We start from the raw sequence: 22,118 nt of genomic DNA, 5'->3' as shown, positions 1-22,118 counted from the left end.
TACTTTTTTTAAAAAAAATTATTTATTTATTTATTTTTCCTGTGTTGGGTCTTCGTTTCTGTGGGAGGGCTTTCTCTAGTTGTGGCAAGCGGGGGCCATTCTTCATCGCGGTGCGCGGGCCTTTCACTATCGCGGCCTCTCTTGTTGTGGAGCACAAGCTCCAGACGTGCAGGCTCAGTAATTGTGGCTCACGGGCCTAGTTGCTCCGTGGCATGTGGGATCTTCCCAGACCAGGGCTCGAACCCTTGTCCCCTGCATTAGCAGGCAGATTCTCAACCACTATGCCACCAGGGAAGCCCCCCTCCATACTTTTGATGCAAGAATTGATCATGAGGAAATCAGCATCAATTAGGTAGCTGAAATAAGTGAAATCTATTGTGTAATGGTCAACTCTTGGATGTGGCCAAACCTAAGAGAAAGCAGAGACTCAGTTTAAGTGAGCTGTTGATAAAGATAGGGGGAAAAAATCCCAAAGGACAAATCAAAAATGTAGATTTTGTTAGGATTTAGCTGCTTGTGGCAACCTTCCTCGTAGAAAAAAAAAAAAGAATCCAGAAACATTAATGAACATCTACTATGGGCAAGTACCTATTTTTATTTATATTCAACTGAGGTCACCTCAGTAATGTTTTTAGTTGTTTGAAAATACATAAAAAAGAATATTTGATCAGATAAATCTGATCTTGTATTTTATAGTTAAGCTTTGGAATTAAAAAAATCTTAAAATATTTTGATCACTGGTAAAAAACAAAAGTACTCCACATCATTCTCAAAGCTGATATACCCTTCTTCAGTTTACTCAAGCTTACTTGATTCTTTTTTCAACAATGTTTAAACAATAATAACAACCCCAGCTTCCTTACTAGCCTTTCCCTCTTGCCTTTCTTTCTTATAGAACCAGAGATCTATCACCTGAAGGGTGGGAAAGTGGGTAGCAGAAAGGAGAAACTTTGGAGGGATAGATCCCTATAATTCTGATAACCTCTCTGGCCACTTTAGTAGTGAGTACATAATTCATATACACAGATCAAGAGAGAGGTCTTATTTCCTGCTCTCTGGCATCTTAACTCCCTCTTTTTGTAACTTTCAGCACACTCAGATCTCCCATTTTTAAACAAGCAAACAAAACATACCCTGAAAAACAAAACTCTTATGTTGATGACAACCTTTAATTATAACTGCTAGAAGCTGATTTCATTATCCTTTTGGTATCGGTACTTATGTTCTGAGTAACTGTAAACTAGTTCTCAAAGGTGCTATACCACCCTGTTTCCTTAAGCTCACTAGCAGGCACCAGAAGTTTTAAACCAGATTAATAAGTGATAAACTAAAGGTAAAATAATTTTAAAATGAAAATTTAGACTTTCTTTATAAACCAATTATACAAAGTCCACCACAAACAAAAGATACATAGAATAGCAAACTGGTTCAAATCACTGAAAAGAACCCTAATTCATCTTAGCCAACTACATTATACTCCTTTTATTTATAATCATGCCCTGCCTTTCAGTTCTAGTTCTCTGATTCTCACAGAATTCTCCTGGGAAAATTTTCTTTTCATCTTCTCCCAAGAATCTTATAGCATCCAGGATATGTCAGGTATATGACTAATCACCTTTAGGTCCAAAGTTGTACTGAGACTGTAATTTTACCCTTAGAAGCTTTTTTTAAAAAAATAAAATAACATTAAATATTATAAAAGTAATGCATATTCATTTAAGAATAGAAAATACAAAAGCCACCTGAGATAATTACCATCTGAGATAATTGCAAACATTTCATAATATTTCACTCCAAACTTTTTTCTATATACAAGCAATAAACAATTGAAACCAAAATTTAAGAAATAATACCATTTACAAGAAAATGAAATACTTAGGTATAAACCTAAATATGAGGGGATTTGTATATAATGAAAACTACAAAACTCTGACAAGAGAAACTACAGAAGATCTAAATAAATGGAGAGATATACTATGTTCATGGATTGGAAGACTCAAAATAGTGGAGTCAATTCTCCTCACAGTGATCTACACAGACTGAACACAATATCAATCCAAGTCCCATCAAGATTTTTTGTAGGTATAGACAACTCATTGTAAAACTTAAATGGAAAGGGAAAAGAACTAGAATAGCTACAGTAATTTCATAAAAGAAGAGCAAAGTTTAAGAAATCAAACTACCCGATTTTAACACTTACTATAAAGCTACAGAAATCAAGACAGTATGGTATTGGTGAGGGGACAGGTACCTAAATCAGTGCAACAGAACAGAGTGTTCAGAAATCAATTCACACAAATGTGGTCATTTAATCTTTGAAAAAGATACAAAAGCAATTCAATGGAGAAAGAATAGTCTTCAACAAATAGCAAACAATAGATCACCCACGGGTAAAAAAATTAACCTTGATCTAAACCTCATACTTTATGCAAACGTGAACTCAAAATGGATCATAGATCTGAATATAAAACATGGAACTGTTTGAAAGAATACACAGGAGAAAATCTTTGCTAATTGCAGTTGGGTAACAAGTTCTTGGAAACGGCTCCAAAAGCCTGATCCATATAAGAAAAAATTGATAAATTGGATTTCATCAAATTTAAAAACTTCTGCTCTGCCAAACAAACAAACAAACAAACTGTCAAGAGAATAACAAAAAGACAAGCAATAGACTGGGAAAATTTATGGAAATCACATATACAATGAAAGACATATCCTAAATATTGAAAAAACCCTCTCAAAACCCAATAATCAGAAATAGACACTCCAATTAAAAGTTAGGAAAGTATCTGGACACTTTACCAAAGAGGATATAAGGATGGCAAATAAACATATAAAAGGATATTCAGGGCTTCCCTGGTGGCGCAGTGGTTGAGAGTCCGCCTGCCGATGCAGGGGACACGGGTTCGTGCCCCGGTCCGGGAGGATCCCACATGCTGCGGAGCGGCTGGGCCCGTGAGCCATGGCCACTGAGCCTGTGCGTCCGGAGCCTGTGCTCCGCAATGGGAGAGGCCACAGCAGTGAGAGGCCCGCGTACCACAAAAAAAAAAAAAAAAAAAAAAAAAAAAAAAAAAAAGGATATTCAATATTGTTAGCCATTAGGCAAATGCAAACTAAAATCACAAAGAGATAGGTACTACACAACCATTAGAATGGGCAAAATAAAAATGCTGACAATAACAAATGCTAGTGAGGATACAGAGCAGTTAGACCTCTCATCTTCCTGAGAGTCTCATTTTGCTGGTGGGAATGCAAAATGGTATGCATACTCTGGAAAAAAATATGGCTGTTTCTTATAAAGTTAAACATACAGTTATCACAGGATCTGTAATCTCCACCTGGAAATTTACTCTAGAGGAATGAAAACTATGTTCACACAAAGACTGTAGACAAATATTCAAAGTAGCTTTATTTGTAATAGTCAAAAGCTATACATAACCCAAATGTGCCTCAATGGATAAACAAACTGTAGTATATCCATAAAATGGAATACTACAAAGGAACAAACTACTGATACATACAACAACTCATATGAGTCTTCAAAATATTATGTGAAAGAAGCTGGTCTCAAAAGTTTACAACAGTATGATTCCATTTACATGGCATTCTTGAAAGGACAAAACTATAGTAATAGAGAACAGATTAACGGTTGCTAGAAGTTAAGGATGAGGGAAGAGTGACTATAAAGCATGAGAGAGTTTTTCAGGGTAGTAAAACTCTTCTGTATGCTGGTTGTGATGGTGTTTACATAAATCTATACATATTCATAAATTGAACATCAAAAGAAAAAGTCAATTTATTATTAAAGAAAGAAAAGAATGAATATAGGCTTAGATTGCATACCATACTATTCCTAAAATGTTTATAAGCAGCAATAGAATAATGCACATTAAATTTCAAGGTAAAAAGTTATAAAATGAATATATGCTCATTACAAAAACAGAAAATAAAGATCAATAGAAATTTTAATAATCTTTATCTATAATTCTTGATATAACTATAGTAAGCAGTTTGGAATACTTCATTTCAAACTTTTTCTATGCAAATCTATATACACCTATAAATATGTATATTTATATAGAAATAGGATATTTTATAACTTTTGAAATTTATGCATTTCATTTAACATACTAGTAACTTCTTTATATTTCAATACTCATTTCCACATCATATTTTAAATGCCTAAGGTTATTCCATTATATGGGGCATACTGTTAAGTCACTTAAGTAGGCCCTGGTTAAATATTTGAGTTGCTTCTGATTTTCATTATTATAAATAACTGAGGTGAACATTCTTGTAGCTATATCTTTGCAAATATCTATCACTTAAACTCCAAAAGGTTATTCAAAAATGTACTTTCCCAGCACAACCTAACACTGAATATCATTATTATTGAGACATTTTTTTCTTCCTACTAATTTGTAAGAGCATTTTATATATTATAGGTAATTATCCCATCACATATTTTATAAAAATCTTTTTCAAGCTGTGGTTTGTCATTTAACTTCATTAAAGGTCTCTTTGGATAAACTTCTTTTTAAAAAAGTTAAATCTATTCTCTTAAATCTATCCTCTATTTCTTTTATGGTTTCTGATACCGGTGTCTTTGTTTTCTAGTAGGAGCATTTAATCTTTATTTATTGTGATTTGATATATTTGGTCCTATTTTTATTCTCATCCTTTTTGTTTTTTATACAATCTTATTGTTTCCATTTTCCCCTATTGTTTGCTGTCTTAAGTTTCCTTTGCCTTATTTCAAATTAGTAACCTAAAAGTTACATGGCCTATTTTTTCTTCTTTTAGTTGAAACAAACTTTTATTTTATTGGAATTATCTATGATCCACATTATTATAGATTTTAAATTTTTTAAAGAATTTTTTTTCTAAAATTAGTATTAAGTTTAAAAGCAGATTAAGAGGAAGTATTCAGACACGTACTGTATGCTTTCCTGATTTCACTGTTCATTGCTGCTAATTTTATTCTCTGACTTTTCCAATAAATTTACAAATGCACAACAGCTTGGCTGTGTCATCTATTTTTCTTTGAATGCTCTAGGCTCCAGAGATTTCTCCGCTGCCTTCTGGAATTTAGTATTGCACAGGAGAAGTTTGATGAGAATTTGATTGTGTGTATGTGTATGTGTAATGTATATTTTTGTTTGCATGATTTTTTGTTGGCATGATTTTTGTTTGTTTGATATCCAGAAATTTCACTAGGACATGTCTAGATGTAGGTCTTTTTTCTCCCTCATACTGAGTGTGTGCTCTTTTGATCAGGATTTCCTTTGATCATTTTGCTTTGTATTGCTTCTCTATCTTCTCTATCCACACTGAAGAATGAATTAGGATTTTCTCAGTTTCCTATTTCCTGTAGTGAGTTTATCTCATTTGGGGTTATCTCTGATTCCGTTTTTACTCTACCATTTCTTCACATATGCCCGTAACTATTTTTTATTGCTTCATTTAAAAAAAAGGAGAAAAGAAAAAGAAAAAGAATATGGGAAAAAAAAGGAAAAAAAAGGAGGCTTATGTGAATCTCGTCAGTACTGGGAACTGAGGTGGTATCTGCCAAGGACTGCACAGGTCTCTGATCAACTTATTCATGGAAAAGTTTAGATGTGATCAAGTTTTAGTTTTCTCAATCAGATGTCTGGCTTGTTTGTGAGGAACAGGGAAGGAATTATAATTATAGAGGGATCTGCAAAGTAGGGATGTTTTATTACACTGAAAATCATCTACTCCATTAAAAGACCATTCATATTGTCCTAGATTTTTATAAATGTACCAAGATAAGAGTTCTGTATAAACATCCCTAAACCAGGTAAGGCAATTTACATGTTACAATTTGTAAATTTAAGGTGTATGGCTGGGCTGTGCTACTTTGATAGATTTATATACTGTAATATGATTGTCAAGGAAGCAATATTTATCATATTATATCATTATAGTACAGTATTATAGACTATATTCATTATATTGTGCTTTACTTACTGCTAGTTACAAGTTTGTACCCTCAAACACCGTCAGTATTATCCCCTCATTCCAATATCATAGTAACTACCATTTTACTGTGTTTCTTTTTACAGGTTAAAATTTTTTTTTTTAGATTCCACATTTAAGTTATATCATTCAGTACTTATCTTTGTCTGACTTGTCTTGCTTAGCATAATGTGCTCAAGGTACATCCACGTTGTCACTAATGGCAGGATATCTTTCTTTCTCATGGCTGAATAATATCCCACTGGATATATATATTACATCTTTTTTATCCATTCATCCACTGATGAGCATGTGAGTTGTTTCCATATCTTGGCTATTGTGAATAGTTCTGCAATAAACATGGGTGTGCTATCTTTTCAAAACCCTGATTTCATTTCTTTTGCATATATACTCAGAAGTGGGAACTGCTAGATCATATGGTAGATCTATTTTTAATTTTTCAAGGAATCTCTGTATTGTTTTCCACAGTGGTTGGACTAATTTACATTCCCACCAACAGTGTGTTGGTAAAAGGGGTTCCCTTTTCACCACATCCTCACAAGCACTTGTCTTCTTGATAGCCAGTCTAACAGTTGTGAGGTGTTGTTATCTTAAAATATTAGCAAACCAGGACTTCCCTGGTGGCGCAGCGGTTAAGAATCCGTCTGCCAATGAAGGGCACACAGGTTCGAGCCCTGGTCCAGGAAGATCCCACATGCCACAGAGCAACTAAGCCCATGTGCCACAACTACTGAGCCTGCGCTCTAGAGCCCACGAGCCACAACTATCAAAGCCCGCATGCCTAGAGCCCGCAACAAAAGAAGCCACTGCAATGAGAAGCCCGTGCACTGCAACTAGAGAAAAGCCCACATGCAGCAAAGATCCAATGCAGCCCAAAATAAATAAATAAATAATGTTTAAAAAGAACAATTAAAAGGATTGTACACCATGGCCAAGTGTGATTTATACGTGGATGCAAGAATGTTTCAACATATGAAAATTAATAAGTGTAATTCATTACATACCTCAACATAATAAAGGCTATGTACAATAAACCCACTGCTAACATTATAATCAATGAAGAAAAACTGAAAGGGTTTCTTCTGAGATCAGCTACAAGACAAAGTTGCCCACTCTCACCACTCCTATTCACTGTAATAGTTGTCCCTTGGTATCTGTGGGGGACTGGTTCCAGGAGCTCCTGCGGATGCTAAAATCCTTGGCATCCTTGGATGCTGAAGTCCCTTGTATAAAATGGTATAGTTCAATGAATACAGCTGGCCCTTTGTATCCAAGGATGTGACACCATGGATACAGAGGGCTGACTGTACTGGAAGTCCTAGCTAGGGCAATTAGGCAAGAGAGAAATAAAAGGCATCCAAATTGGGAAGAAAGAAGTAAAACTGTCACTATTTGCTGACAATATGATCTTATATAAAGAAAATCCCAAACAGTTAATCAAAAACTCTTGGAACTAATCAATGATTTCAGTAAAGTGGCAGGTTACAAAATCAACTTACATAAAACAGTAGCATTCCTTTACACTAATGATGAAGCATCAAAAAAAGAAATAAAGAAAACCATCCCATTCATAATAGCATCAAAAACAACAAAATACTCAGGGATAAATTTAGTCAAGGAAGGGAAAGATCTGTATAGTGAAAACGATAAGACTTTGCTGAAAGAAATAAGAAGAAACAAACAAATGTAGACATCCATGTTCATGGATCAAGAGTGCTGTCTTTTTAAAGATGAGTAAGCTAACAAAGATAGATGTCCATAATTAAGACTTTGAATACTTTTAGAGGTTGAAAATCTTTTCCAGTTGCTGCATTTTCCTTCACTATGTACTATTTGAGGGAGATGATCAGAACCCAATCAAAAAGCTGTATGGGGGCTTCCCTGGTGGCGCAGTGGTTGAGTCTGCCTGCCGATGCAGGGGACACGGGTTCGTGCCCCGGTCCGGGAAGATCCCACATGCCGCAAAGCGGCTGGGCCCGTGAGCCATGGCCGCTGAGCCTGCGCGTCCGGAGCCTGGGCTCCACGACGGGAGAGGCCACAACAGTGAGAGGCCCGCGTACCACAAAAAAAAAAAAGCTGTATGGGATTTAAAAATACATATGTATATATTTATTTACATATATATTATATATATATATTTATATTTATGTATGGGAGTTGACCTTAGCCTGTAATGCTTAGTAAACAAAACTTTTAGCCTTCCAGGTGTTAATGAGGATCTGACTTCCTTAATTTCACTCTCCAAATTCATAACTTAGATAACTATGTCCCAGAATTTGTCATTATTGGATTTAAAAGTTAAATTTAAGTCCAAGGTGAGGAGTATAATGATACTATGAGTCAGAAATTTAACAAAATTCCCAGTGGCCTGCTGCTCTATTTATCAAAAACTCACGTCTTCCCAATGTGATTGCACTGAAGATTAGGTTCATTCCTAAGCCAAATAAAATTCTCAATAAAATACTAAAGTTTATTTATCCTTTCATTTTTAGAGCTGTTTGTTTTATAGACTGTACAGGGACAATCTTTCTCCTCTTTTGGTGTAAGTTAGGGGTCTGGAAAGGGAACCATCTCTATCCTCTACAAACTTATTCTTAAAGTTTCTATAAAGAAGACGTAAACCTGCTCTCCATCTGCTAGTTCTACTGTAAGTGACTAATACTAGGCCATGAGGCATGTGCTATAAGGAAACTTTGGGAGGCTGGCGGAATTCGTCAGGTTAGTCAGAGATGACTAGAAAGGATACCATTCAGTTGAATTTCAAAGTAAAGACTGGTCTCTTCTTCACACTTTGTACTAAATTACATACCGTCAGTTAAAATGTAGAACTTTTTCCCTGCTAAGGTTATTTCCATAAGGTTAAACATATTTTTAACCACGAAAAGTTTCAGATATTCATTTATTAGGTAGTTTGGGAACAGTTCCAATGAATTATTTAATGACTAATTCTGGGATTTACTCCCAGAACAATGAACACATATGAATTTTCACTAACATCATGAGTTTTGCAAACACCCATTAAGAGAATGAGACCTCTAACACAGAAGTCTACACTTAACTTCCTTGGGGGCATATTCTGGTCTCCCAGGTAAATAAGTATCTTATAAGTCTATTCAACAATTATTTTTCTATTAAACAAATCAATCAATCCCAGCCATGACCTCTTCCTTCAACATTATGTTTTAAATAATGAAATGTCGTGAAAAGTGAGAGTAACAAAGTATATCTAACCTGATTTTCTTTATTCTCAAAAGTTGGTTCAATGCTCAGGTGTCAGCAGAACTACATTTTTAGCTGAATATTCATATCAATCTATTATAATGATATACTTCTGATAGTTTAGTTTTTTCAGAGATAATCTTTTTTTCAAAATTATTCCCTTCCTTCTTCAGCATTGTGCTTTTATTCAAATTATTTTGTGGTACCTTGAAAAACTTTTTAAAGTTTATTTTGGGGGGAAAGGCACATTTACTACACTTATTTTTTACTCATCTACTCTTATTTAGGCATTTTCGTTTTCTTAAGGAGAGCTAATGTAAGTCAGTGGTTTGTCCTTACTTCAATCAAGTTCAGCAGGAAAATGAGTTTGTCTATGATTTTTTGAATTATAAAAGTTTATCATAATCTGAGTTTTATATTTTCTTTTCTCGAATTTGTCCTTTCAAGCCAATGAAGAAGATAGAGTATATTCCATCACAAAATGATAGATGAGATTTTTCCATATGAAAGCTGAGGGTTGACAGACCAAACACAGGACTGCATCAATACCTGTAATACTGGTTTAAAAAGGAGACACTGAAGAAAATCATTTGAGAGCAAAGCAAATGTTTTTTATATTTTATTTTATTTTTTGCGGTTCACGGGCCTCTCACTATTGTGGTCTCTCTCGTTGCGGAGCACAGGCTCCGGATGAGCAGGCTCAGCGGCCATGGCTCATGGGCCCAGCCGCTTCGCGGCATGTGGGATCTTCCCAGACAGGGGCACGAACCCGCGTCCCCTGCATTGGCAGGTGGACTCTCAACCACTGCGCCACCAGGGAAGCCCAAAGCAAATGTTTTTTAAAACACTCGGATTACTAAAGATAGTGAAAGGGAAATATAGAAAAAGTATTTCCTTTGCCTTAGAAACTTCATTTTATTTTACACATATTGTAGATATTATAGCTTTTAGAAAGCTTGTTGAAACTTGATTTGAAACATTATTCAGAGATGTTTACCTCTTAATGAGTCAAGCTGAGAATGTCCAAGCCTATACATTTAAGTGCAGGATTGGACAACCTTCAGAACCATTTGACTAGAGCATGAGTAGGTAAGTGAAGTCTATGGTCTCTAATTCATTCATTTGCTTATTCAATAATCCCATTATACATATATATTTCGGAGCCCACTGAGCTCCTACATGGGTAAGGCACTGTTCTAGAAGCTGGAGATACAGCAGTGAATGTGTCTGAAAACAGACATGGAACTTATATTCTAATTAGAGGGGAGAGAAAAATATATAGAATGTAAGATATAAGTGTTATAGAGAAAAACAAAGCAGGGAAGAAGGGCAGGGAATGCTGGAGGTTTTAACTAGGGTGGTTAGGGAAGGGCTCTCTAAGAAGGGGACATTTGAACAGAGACACGAAAGAGATGAGGAAGTGAGTCACTGTGGATAACTGGGGGCAGAGTACTCCCAGCAGAGGGAACAGCAGGTAGAGGGAAAACATGTTTGGTCTTTCAAACAGCAGTAAGGAGACCAGGTGGAGTAGGCAACAGGGATGTCTATACAGGAGATGTTGTCAAGAAGCCAGACCACATGTAGCCTTGCTGGTGACTGTAAAGACTTTTAGCTTTTACTCTGAGGGAGATACAAAGTCTTATTTGAGGATTTTAGACAGAGAACTGATGTAATCTGGGTTATGTTTAAAAAGGACTACCCAGTCAGCTGCTGAAAACAGACTATAAAGGGCCAAGGAGGCAGGGAAATGGTTTAGGAAGCTATTAGAATAATCCAGGCAGTAGATGCTCATAGCTTGTGCCAGGGTGATAGTGGTAGAAATGAGGAGAAGTGGTTAGGTTACAAATGATACTGTGAATCATTCTTTCCAGGGTTAAAACAATGTATTAAATTATGATATATTTACTATCACATCAAAAAGAATATAATACCTAGGAATAAACCTACCTAAGGAGGCAAAAGATGGGTACTCAGAAAACTATAAAATACTGATGAAAGAAATAAGAGATGACACAAAGAGATGGAGAGATACACCACGTTCTTGGATTGGAAGAGTAATCTACAGATTCAATGCAATCCCTATCAAATTACCAATACCATTTTTCACAGGATTAGAATAAAAAATTTTACAATTTGTATGGAAACACAAAAGACCCTGAATAGCCAAAGCAATCTTCAGAAAGAAGAATGGAGCTGGAGGAATCAGGCGCCCTGACTTCAGAGTATGCTACAAAGTTACAGTAATCAAAACAGTATGGTACTGGCACAAAAACAGAAATATAGATCAATGGAACAGAATAGAAAGTCCAGAGATAAACCCATGCACCTATGGTCACCTAATCTATGACAAAGGAGGAAAGGATATACAATGGAGAAAAGACAGTGTCTTCAATAAGTGGCACTGGGAAAACTGGACAGGTACATGTAAAAGAATGAAATTGGAACATTCTCTAACACCATACACAAAAATACACTCAAAATGGATTAAAGACTTAAATGTAAGACCACATACTATAAAACTCTTAGAGGAAAACATAGGCAGAATACTCTCTGACAGAAATCACAGCAAGATCTTTTTTGATCCACCTCCTAGAGCGATGAAAATAAACAAATGGGACCTACTTAAACTTAAAAGCTCTTGCACGCCAAAGGAAACCATAAACAAAATGAAAAGACAACCCACAGAATGGGAGAAAATATTTGCAAATGAAGTGACCGACAAGGGATTAACCTCCAAAATATACAAACAGTTCATGCAGCTCAATATCAAAAAACCCCAATCCAATAAAATATGGGCAGAAGAGCTAAACAGACATTTCTCCAAAGAAGACATACAGATGGCCAAGAGGCACATGAAAAGATGCTCAATATCATTTATTATCAGAAAAATGCAAATCAAAACTACAATGAAGTATCACCTCACACCAGATGGCCATCATCAAAAAATCTACAAACAATAAATGCTGGAGAGGGTGTGAAGAAAAGGGAACCCTCCTACACTGTTGGTGGGAATGTAAATTGGTACAGCCACTATGGAGAACAGTATGGAGGCTCCTTAAAAAACTAAAAATAGAGCTACCATATGATCCAGCAATCCCACTCCTGGGCACACATATGGAGAAAACCGTAATTCTGAAGGATTCACTGCAGCACTATTTACAATAGCCAGGACATGGAAGCAACCTAAATGTCCATCGACGAATGAATGGATAAAGAGGATGTGGTACATATATACAATGGAATATTACTCAGCCATAAAAAAGAATGAAATAATGCCATTTGCAGTGACATGGATGGACCTAGAGATTATCATACAGAGTGAAGTCAGACAGAGAAGACAAATATCATATGATATCACTTATATGTGGAATCTAAAAAAATGGTACAAATGAACTTATTTACAAAACAGAAACAGAGTCACAAGTATAGAAAACAAACTTACCGTTACCAAGAGGGAAGGGGGGGATAAATTGGGAGATTGGGATTGACAAATACACACTACTATATATAAAACAGATAACAAGGACTTACTGCATAGCACAGGGAACTCTACTCAATACTCTTTAATAACCTATATGGGAAAAGAATCTAAAAAAGAGTGGATATATGTATATATATGTATAACTGATTCACTTCGCTATACAGCAGAAACTAACACAACATTATAAATCAACTATACTCCAATAAACATTAATTAAAAAAAAAAAGAAAAGTGACTTTCCATGAGAGGAAAAGATATAGAGTTAGAAAGGAAAAACAGTCCAGGAATGGCTAGCGATTTCCTTCCTTATTTTGTCCTGTATTCGAACATAAAAGCAAGTAGGCAAGCAAACAAATGCTCAGAAAATATTGACCCTCGTGTATGTCTCATGTCCATATGATTATAGGAAAACTCACTTACTTGGATTGAGAATTCCTATGGCATTACTTTTCAGCTGATATTTCAAAAGACAGGTGACAGGTTATTATAGGCAGAATTACTTGGCTCCCTCCTATGGTCAAGGTCATTTTCTACACTTTCCAAGTATGTATTATTTGCAAGTCACAAAGCTTAGTCTTCTGATACTCTCTCATTTAATTTTCACCATTCTTGATGCATCTCCAACATATCACTTTTTACATTCTTTTACACATATGCCTTTCTTACTATACTCTGAGTTCCTCAAAGGCAGGGACCATATCTTATTCATCTTTATTTCTTTAGTACTTGGATTACTGCCTAGCATGTAGTAGGCAACCAACAAATTTTTGATAAATATAGAAAGTTTATTTGGATGGTAGAACGGTGGAGATGTTTTTGAACAAAGGCAGAACTAATAATTATTAAACAAAACCAAATATTTGAATTAAGGAAGTCTTTAAGTCAAACCTTGGCTTAATTATTCAGCTCAACGATTGTGTTCCAGCCAGTCTTATTTCTGGCCAGTAATATCTCAAGAAGACTGTGAAAAGGATAAGACGTGATACTTGTACTAGGTACTCGGCATTTCATGCTGGAAATCCTCGTGATTAAACTAAACTTAAAAAAAAATCACCAAAATTAAACTAAAACAATACTAGTTTTCAGTTTTATGTATATATTTGTTGAGGAGACATTCACTGGGCACTAATGTCTATGCGAAAGCCTACACAGCTTATACTGAGTTCTCATTTTTAAAATAAACTTTCGAGTTGCTAAAAATATTTTAGTATACAGTGATATTTAAGAGATTCTTTTTTATAGAATCAAATATTTAAAGAAAGGAATCAAGTGAAATATGTCCTGTGGATTATTTTCTCCCACTACATTTAAAAATCTGACTTAAAACAGTGCTGAGCACCCCACAAATAGATGGCACTTTATTCTTATAAATGATGGTTAAAGGAGTTATTTAGTATGAATTGGGATAGAAGACTGAGCAGGAAATTTGAGAAAAAACTGCTGGAGAAGGAAGAAAATTCATGTTCAGGTTGCAATTATATCTGATGCTGATTAACTCAGTCATTATGCTTTAATGTAAAAGGGTGACAATCTCAACAATAGAGACTGCCAAGGCTGAGATGGTCTTTTGTGAGAAGCACAAGTTCTATGGTATCACAGACTTGGTTCTGTGGCTGAAAATCAACGGTCTATGATGCTTTGCTGATCCTCAGAAATTCTTTAAAGAGCTGAAAACTTTTAAAATAAACTATTTTTATTTGGAAAATATTTTTCTTCATCTGTTTTATAATGTATTGATATTTTAAATATCATAAGTTTATTATCAAAGTTGTTTATTAGATCCACAATATCTGCAGGTTTAAGACAGAAACTTGAGAGGATCTTCTGAGAAGGAGTTAAACTGACAACGTCTAGACTGTCAGTAAGTGAACTTTCTCTATGTACATTCATGAAGTACAGCATCATTTTAACTTTGAGACCTTGGGCAAACCCTAACCTTACAATGTCTTGGTTTTCTCTTTTGTAAAATGGTAGTAATAATAAATAGTATCTATCTAATACGATGGTAATGAGGATTACATAAATGACTCTGGTGCAATCACAAAAATCTATTGAGCACCTACTAAGCACTGAGGATACAGCAGTGAACAAAGCACTCCCACTCCCCCTAATAGGTAATGAACTTAGCATAGTACTTAAAACACTGTAAATACTCAACTAATTATAGCTATTATTATCTTGGGAATGTCAGATATAGCTCACAGAATGGGACTGTATGTGCAAGATAAATGTGTATAGACAGTTTAAGATTCTTGGTTTATTTAAAAGCTATCAGCAAGAGGAGAGAATCTGTGGTAGATTCAAAATTGGGATTCTTTACACACTTCAGATTCTCTTCCTTTGGAAGGTACCAGCGATCCAGGTAGACAGATGGCTTTGATCCATCTGTCTATCCTTTACACTGCAAAACTCTGGAATTTCACCCAAAACCTTTTACATAGTAGTTAACAAATGAAGAGCTTTCCAAGCTGAGTTCAGGAGTCATTATAGCAAGAATGTGAGTATGATTCATGAGTTTTCATTACTAATTCTCTTGGCACATTTAACTGGTACTCTGGCATTACAGAGATTCTGGTATGGCTATAGGGATGTATAAAGCAAAAATGGAAGTTTCTTAATCTCCTTAATTTTTTTTTTCTTTTCTTTTTTTTTTGCAGTACATGGGCCTCTCACTGCTGTGGCCTCTCCCGTTGAGGAGCACAGGCTCTGGACGCACAGGCTCAGCAGCCATGGCTCACGGGCCTAGCCGCTCCGCAGCATGTGGGATCTTCCCGGACCGGGGCACGAACCCGGGTCCACCTGCATCAGCAGGCGGACTCTCAATCACTGCGCCACCAGGGAAGCCCTTGATCTCCTTAATTTATAAGAGGTTAGGGCATCTATAGTTACCCAGGGCTTCATAAATCCCAGTAGGTGAGAAGATGAAAATGACAAGGAAGGGTGGAGAACAGTATTGTCAGAGGGTTTTAGCTTTAAATAAGTCAAGGATACCTACACAAAGAGGGAGGAGAAATGATTTAGAAGCAGTCATGACAGGTGAGAAAGAGGTTGATCCTAATCAACCTAATTCAGAGGTAAGTGGGTCAAAAGAGAATGAACAGAAAGCATTTGAGAAGGTTGCAGGGGAAACAATATTTTCTGTGGAGGACCAGGTTTCAAGACAGATATAAAGCATGTGTGGGAATAGCTGAATAGTCCCAGCAACCAGGGGCCAGAATGAAACTGCTCCCAAGTGAATCCTCATGAAGACCTTCTGGGATGGTGGAAGGACTTTAAGTTTCTTCAGAAGGAGTCAGTGGAGCCCAATCCAAGGGAATTCTATACCAGGTGGGCAGGCTGAGAAAAGGTCAATTCATGTCCAGAACTTTCATCATGTAATTAAAAAAACAATCAAACAAACAAAAAAAACACCAATGGTAGGTCTTGGTAGATTTAGGGGAAAGGGTGATGCCTTCTCTGAAGTCAGCCACAGTCTAACTCTATCTTAAAAACTTATATTCACTGGGGTTATTAATCCTCAAGGTCATTTTAAATAAAGAGTTTAACATACATTAGAGGCCAAAATTAAGAAGTTAAGCAGAATGAGCTATAGATTTAATTCACAGCTAATTATATAACCTTTTACAAACCATTCTTAACTATTCTGTACTATAGCTTCTTATTTCAAAAAAACTGCCTCATGATAATGTCTGAGCCTCTTCTGTTATCACACACACAAATTATACCATACCTAGAAGAGTCCTTTGGAAGAAAGAAGTTAAAAAATATGCTTTTAAACCTAACGTCCAAACTAGAAAATCTTTCTAAGAAATTATAATTGACAACTCAATGCAGAGAACAACAGAATAAAACTAAGACAACTTAGAATTTACTATTTTTAAAACTTAGTAAATATTGTAATATAAGTTTAAACTACTTTGGAATGAAATGACAACTTCTATCTCTACACCTTGTCTTAAGACTCATATTCAACCTCACTAGGGGCCTAAGAAATATAAATTAAAACAGTAAGATATCATTTTCTCCTTATCTGATTGGCCAAAAATTTGAAAGATTGATTACAGCTAGGGTTGAGAGTACTCTTAAACACTGCTAGCAAGTGGATACACTGCTACAATTTTTTAGAACAATTTGACAATATTTATCCAGAGATAAATGTACATATCCTTTAATTACACAATTCCATTTAGAATATGACTTACCAAAATACTCTTACATGTATGCAGATATATAAAAAGGTGTTTACAGCAGCAATGTTTGCTTAAAAAAAAATGAGTAACAGTATAAATCTAAATGTATTGGTAGAGAAATGGCTGGGTAAATTGGTAAAAATGGAATAAAAGTTAGCCATGAGAAAGGTAGTTTTTATGAGCTGATAGAGACACATTCATAAAAAATTAAGTGGAAAAAAATTAACTTATAGGACAGTGATCCTATTTTTATTTGTTTATAAAGATCCTTTAAAAACTATAATCAATAATTCTTATATTATTTACACAAGAAACACATATACCAAACATTAATATTCTAGTTTGTCTTAATCTGAAATTCATCTCAACAGAAAGTCATATTAATTTTTTAAGCAAAAGGCTCTAAGTACAATTCAATATAAGGAAAATTTAAAAAATATTTGTGCTTTGTATCATGTCTTTGGGAAGCACAAATTAAAGGGAAAAAATTCTTACTTTTTTTTTTAGATACTGACTTCTATAAGCCCTTCTGGTTGAAATTGTGACTAAAATCCCACAGACATTTATAATATGATGCAAAATGATGTCTAAAATAACAATGTGCTAAAATTTAACATGCTGCAAGTAACTGAAATGTCTTCTAAGTTACTTTTGTCTTCTTAAGTCTAAAGAAAGATCTAAGATAAGCATATTTAAAGTATTGGTGGCTTGCCCTTCTTGCATGAGACTATTATACCACCAAGAGCCACCAATAAGCAGCATCAAAACAGGCTTCATATAGACCTTTGTATACAACTGTTAAGTGTTTATATATATGTTTTCATCTAACTATGAATGAATAGGTACACAAATTTTACATGTTATTTATTACATACCTCTTTAATTACAACCTTTACTTTGGCAAACACATTAAGGCAAAGAAGCCAGCACAGGTTTACAATATTTGTTGATGCTGCCTCCTGATGAACCCATTCAGTAGGATCCTTATCCTGAGATATTAGAGCACTGATTTACATGATCAGTGGCCAAAGGGACATGACTATCATTATACACAGTGCATAGTAAACATGCTTTTAAGTAGGCTGGCAGATGGTTACAGATTGGCACAATGCCCCCAAAGTCCGACAAATTAGTTACATGCAGGATACTCACATCAGCATAGTGGCCTATCATATCACATCTGTCACACCGTTTTCTCCAGGAAGGTCTTTCAAGACATCTGTGAGTAGAAGACATAGGCAAAGAACAGTCTAAGCAAAAGCGGGCCGGACAGGCATACTGGAGGTGTCCTCTCTCGGAGCAGAGGCAGCAGGAGCGGACTTTCTATGTGGCAGACAAACAAAATCTCTTTAGCAAAATACTTCAGTCTCAAATAGAATACTACTTTTTCTTTTTCAGTACAATTCCATAAAAAGTTATTTCCAATTTGGGAACACAATGAAGGTCTTGAGCATAATTATAAAATCAAACAATGTCTGAAATCAGAGCTTTAACAAAACCATCTGTATCCTGTGGTTGACAAAAAGGCTTAGTCTGCATGTACTATCATCTGGCATCTATTTCTTATGCCTTGTCTTGTAGAACACTGACAAAGTGGAATGTGTCTGAGAGGGAAAGTAGGATGATGAGGATCTGGAAGCTAAGTCATAGGAGCAACAGATACAGAAAGAGGCTGCTTTGCCAGGCAAAGACAAAGAGGAAACAAGAGAGCCATCTCAAATATTTGAAAGGCAATCATTTGGGAGAGGAAGTTGGTAAGGGAAGGAATATTTGTTAAGGGCTTACTAGTGTCAAGAAATATCTTAAGAGTTCTGTGTTATTTCAAAGATTGATGTATCTGTTTAATATAATTTACATCAATAAACATTTATAAGTACCTAAAATTATAATTTTCTAACAATGAAAATTATCCCACAATGAAACAAGCCATGTCATAAAGTAGAAGGTTTAGAAGTGAAATGAGTCTCAGGAATCAATCTGATTCAATCTTCTTTCTCATTTTATAGAAAAGAAAAGAGAAGCACAAAAGATGAAATTATTTGCCTAAGGTTGTACAACTACTAATGGGATGCTGAAATTGATTCTGGCTGTAGATTTATTGTTCTTTACTACTACTTTAGGCTGTGACCTACATAAACATGCAATATGAAATTTAACACATATATTATATAACATTTGAACTGTAAGGTTATAAGGGTTCCAACCCTATGATTTTGATTTTAACAATGTGGAAAGACACATTACATATTTCACATACTTGTGGAAAGGGGCAGTTTTTTGACAAATGGCCACATTTGTCACAATTTCTACAGGTAACATTTTTGTTGACTGAATAGTATCGGTGGGTCCATCTTCCAGATGTTCTTTTTTTACCTATCTGTGCCTAAGGGAAAAAAAAGACCAAGAATTAAAATTATTTCACTCTGTTCAAGAGAATTAACAGTCATAATCTGTTCAATTTAGAACTTAGCAACAGGGAACTTTGTATTCTTAAAAGGAGTTGGAAAAACTTAAAAGGGATGCCATGAAAACAGTTCTACTTTTTGTCTGCCCATCTCCCCTATTCTTTTACACTTCTCCATATGGTTCCATTTCTTTTTTATCTTTCTCTACTTACTGTTCAGGTCTAGTAGGGGCACTGAAATGCATCATTTAGACATTCCAGTGGCATTCAGAGTCAAAGATATTGCTGACATATATCTGGATGTATACCACATTTTTCTGAATGAGAAACTTGCTTAAATTTTTAGTTAGGCATTGGTGTTTTTTATGATTTTGTCCTTTATAAAGTTATAAAACCACATAGTGACCAAATACATTCCTTCTTTTGAATAGCCCAGGATTACTGCCTACAAACTGGATTTTAATTTCTAAGAGAGAATGAGATAATTTCCTTCCCCTAGAGTCCTTTTAAGATCCATTCTGCCTACACTGATCCAATTTGAGCTGTCCCATATTCTAGCCAAAATCCAGTATCTTGCAAGAGAACATTAGCAAAGCATATCATATGGACTATCTAAAGAGGAATACCTAAATGCCAACCATGTCTTGTTTGGTACAATTCCATCTTTGAAAAAAACTTTCATCTTTTACTTGTTATTCTGCTGAATTGGCCAAGTAGGCCTCAAACGGAGACACAATCTAATTATCTCTTAACATTTTCCTTATACCAAGTTGTAAAATTACTCTCTTTTCTAGCCATCTGTCATAATTAAGGCTAATAATTGACAAAGACAAACACCTGCCACATCCTAAATATAGACTAACCATTTCCTTACACTGAAGAAGCAGTTATTTCCGGTGTTGATCTTTAGTGGTACCAGGCAAAATGGGCTGAGAGGACTTACCATAGCAGAGAAGAAACAAAAGGGAAAGGGGACTAAATCATTATGGCAATTAACTGACTGACAAAAATCAAGGCTGAACTACCTTCTGAAAAATTCAATCACCCATAGACTAAAATTAAACTTTTTCTTACAACATACTTGGACTGCTGCTTTTATTTATTTATTTTTTTGCTGCTACTTTAAAAAAGCTTATTAAGTCATTATAATGCAGTGAAACTACACCTCAAAGAAAATTATTATTCTATTATTCATAACTTCAAAAATGTTTTGATTTTACCTCAACGTCTTTGTCACTGATGAACCAGTTTACACCATCTTCTCCTACAAAACAAATAAAATGTTACTCAATCTTGACACTTGATTGACAATAAATTATTCAATCTCTCAGTACTGAAATTGAACCCCAAAGGTGTAGTGAGAAATGTGAACCCCTTAACATCTTATCTTGACACTGTCATTATTTGTGTGGCTCTGAACAAATACTTAACCTCTCTTTAATCTCAGTTTCCTTACCTGTGAAATGGGAATAATAGTATTTTCCCTGTATACCTAAAAAATATTGTGCGAATCAAGTGAGATACATGAAAATGCTTTGAAAACCATCAAACTATAAATAAATATATATATTAAAAAAAATCACTGAAGGGACCAAAAACCCAACAGCAGGTGCAGAAAGAAATCTTATCTGAACTTCCCTTATCTGACTAAAAGCCTGCTTTGTGAGTCAGCTGCCACAGCCCCTCTCCCCAACCCAGAAGTCTCTAGTCAGGAAAGTCACTGACCTTGGGTACCAGGACATTCCCCCCAAACTGTGTAAACAAGCACATCAAAACCTTCTATCTTCTGAAGCCCTAAATCCTCCCTTTTGTTAAGTTACTATACAAACCTTTACCTTTGGCTATTTAGTGAGTTACTCATTACTGAGTGCTTCCACCCTTGGTCTTTTCTCCTGTAACTCTCTCTATTGTCAGTTAACTCGCAGGCCCTCCACCATTCAGACCCAAGTACATAGAAGAAAGGTTTTTCCTTCCAGTATCAGTATTAACTGTGTCCACCAGCTTCTCACTGTAACATTTTTATAAGGTGGACTCTGAATACCATCTCATGATTAGAGCTAGGAATTTAGCACTGTATTTTACAACATCAAAAATAGTGAAGTAGAAGAGCAAAAACAGAAGGCCAAATATCCAGAAGACAGTGACCGATCTAAAAATATAACTGTAAAAACCTATGGGGGTGGGAGCCCTACATTTTTCTTTATCAGCTGTTTTCTTCTCTTTGCACTGCCCCTTTGCAAATTTGCAAATGGCTGCTATTCCCTTGGTCCATCCATGGCCAAGGAGGAAGGGACATATGACTAATGCAGAAGCTAAGGTGTCAACAAAGGACTAAAAGATTTTTTCTTCCCCCAAAGCAAAGATTTCCTCCTTCCTCCTATCTACTCTTCTTCTCTATCTCAAAAACACAAATTGAGCTTGACTCTTCTTTGAAAGGAATTTTGAAGAGACATGAAGTAATCTACATTTTCCCAGGCCTACCAGGAGTAAGTGTCTAGAGATACATTTTAAAATAAAATACCTTTACTAAGAAAACCAAGAGGCTGCTTTACAAAAAGGCCAATCCATAGGAGAGCAGAGATGCTGTGCTGATGATTATTTCCTTTGTAAAATTCGGAGGCTGCATCCATATACTGAGAGTGGAGAATACATTAAATAGCAGCAGCTTCTATTCCTTCATCATCACCATCCATGCTATTATTCTTTCATTCAAAGGATTCGTCTAAGGAGCATGCTTTGCTGTAACTTTCAAAGCTGCCTTTTGTACCTCAATGTCCTTCATCATTAAAACTCAAAATGACCACTTAAAATCACTTTAATTATA

The 22,118-nt window shown here is 35.4% G+C and overlaps 1 protein-coding gene across 3 annotated transcripts in view; it reads right to left on the bottom strand.

Moving 5' to 3' along the window:
* The window catches only part of ZCCHC7 (zinc finger CCHC-type containing 7), a 249,895-nt gene that overhangs the window by 36,043 nt on the left and 191,734 nt on the right, over positions 1-22,118 (bottom strand). For all 3 annotated transcript variants that reach the window (XM_059073251.2, XM_059073252.2, XM_059073254.2), the window contains exons 3-5: positions 20,515-20,558; positions 19,148-19,273; positions 18,043-18,213 (exon numbers count right to left, since the gene is read on the bottom strand). In XM_059073251.2, the coding sequence (XP_058929234.1) occupies positions 18,043-18,213; positions 19,148-19,273; positions 20,515-20,558 (341 nt within the window). The remainder of the gene's footprint in view (positions 1-18,042; positions 18,214-19,147; positions 19,274-20,514; positions 20,559-22,118) is intronic.

This window comes from Kogia breviceps, chromosome 8, assembly GCF_026419965.1.
Source record: "Kogia breviceps isolate mKogBre1 chromosome 8, mKogBre1 haplotype 1, whole genome shotgun sequence".
In the NCBI taxonomy this organism is placed as follows: Eukaryota; Metazoa; Chordata; class Mammalia; order Artiodactyla; family Physeteridae; genus Kogia; species Kogia breviceps.
Note: the sequence above shows the minus strand (reverse complement) of the source record. Positions and strands in the feature narration are given on the sequence as shown.